Source organism: Triticum dicoccoides, chromosome 4A (assembly GCF_002162155.2).
Source record: "Triticum dicoccoides isolate Atlit2015 ecotype Zavitan chromosome 4A, WEW_v2.0, whole genome shotgun sequence".
Classification (NCBI taxonomy): Eukaryota; Viridiplantae; Streptophyta; class Magnoliopsida; order Poales; family Poaceae; genus Triticum; species Triticum dicoccoides.
Window position 1 is genome coordinate 723,576,188 of NC_041386.1, and position 1,424 is coordinate 723,577,611.

The 1,424-nt window shown below is 39.2% G+C and overlaps 1 protein-coding gene across 1 annotated transcript in view; it reads left to right on the forward strand.

The window, feature by feature from the left end:
- The window catches only part of LOC119284267, a 10,579-nt gene extending 9,641 nt beyond the window's left edge, over window positions 1–938 (forward strand). Inside the window, exons 10-12 of the mRNA XM_037563464.1 lie at window positions 133–470; window positions 570–701; window positions 783–938. Coding sequence (XP_037419361.1) covers window positions 133–470; window positions 570–701; window positions 783–938 — 626 coding nt within the window. The remainder of the gene's footprint in view (window positions 1–132; window positions 471–569; window positions 702–782) is intronic.
- The last annotated feature ends 486 nt before the right edge of the window (window positions 939–1,424 follow it).

The following is a 1,424-nucleotide window of genomic DNA, read 5'->3' on the forward strand; positions in this document are numbered from 1 at the left end:
TTATTTAGGCTGTTGTTCAAATTGAACTGTCTTACATTTAAGAACAGATGTTGTATCCGCTAAATCTATGACTTCTATGTTGATTGCGTTTCTTCCTTCACGCGCTGACATGCTAGTAACATCTCGCTACAGTTTATTCTGTTAAATTTATTGCGCGGAAGCAATGGTTCATTTCCGGCTCAGCGGAAGGTCTCATACATGTGTACAGCTATGAAAAAGAAATGCAAAAGATCACCAGTTTCAGAGCTCATGATGGCCTCATGTCGCTGGCCGTTCATCCGACCCAGCCGTATGTGCTGTCATGGCCTCATTCGCGTCACCACGAGAAGAAGCTTTGGAACTGGGAGAAGGGATGGTTATGCACACAGATATTTGAGAGGGAATACTTTCAAAGGGATTTTGTATGCCAGGTTGCTTTTGACCCCAAGGAGACCAACCGTTTTGCTAGTACTTCGGAATACAAAGTGAAGGTATGGGATTGTCCTTCTTTGCTGACAAAACTGTACTACATGATGAACACAATTCTGATAAAAAAAACATTGAGTGTAAATTTGTATACTTTATGTTAGGTTTGGAGCCTTGATTCTCCCAAATCTAACTATACTCTGCCAAAGTATCTTGACAAAGTGAATTTCCTGGAATTCTTCACACGTGATGATCAGCAGTATTTAGTTACTGGCTCTCATGATATGACTGCAAAGGTATGCATTTTCACTTAGAAATACTCTAATTAAGTATGCAGTCCACTAGTAAAAATGCATGCTTTGTCTTTGTCAAACCAGATATGGGACATGCAGATGGAAAAATATGTTCCTGATAAGCTGCAAAATTTAATGTCTCCGGTGGCTTCTCTTTTCTCACATCGCAATCTACCAATACTACTTACATGTTCATCTGATGGCACCTCTCATTTCTGGAGCTCGAAAGACTTCAGGTAATTGTTAAAATACTACTCCCTCCGTTCCTAAATATAAGTCTTTTTATATATTCCAATAAGAGACTACATATGGATGTATATAGAGATATTTTGAGTGTAGACTCACTCATTTTGCTCCGTATGTAGTCCCTTATTGGAATCTCTAAAAAGACTTATATTTAGGAACGGAGGGGGTAGCAATGAGTGTGGTGTTCTGTTTTTGTAAATTGGTTTGTTATTATAGGCATGTGATAGAATCATCAGGGTGCCAAAAGTTGCAGACCATTTGGGCCCAGTGTATTTTTAGACGCTTGCCAAACAAATAGTTGTGGTAAGTTGCATATAAACCAAATTGAGCGACCTATTTGGTTGGATATTACTCCCTCGTTCCAGGTTTACTAGGCCCCTCACATATAACACATCAACGAAGACACTCTTTAATCGCATAGAAAAACACCCCTTGATTGTGTTTGTTTGCCACTAATTTCTCGTGTGGTGATCCATTTAA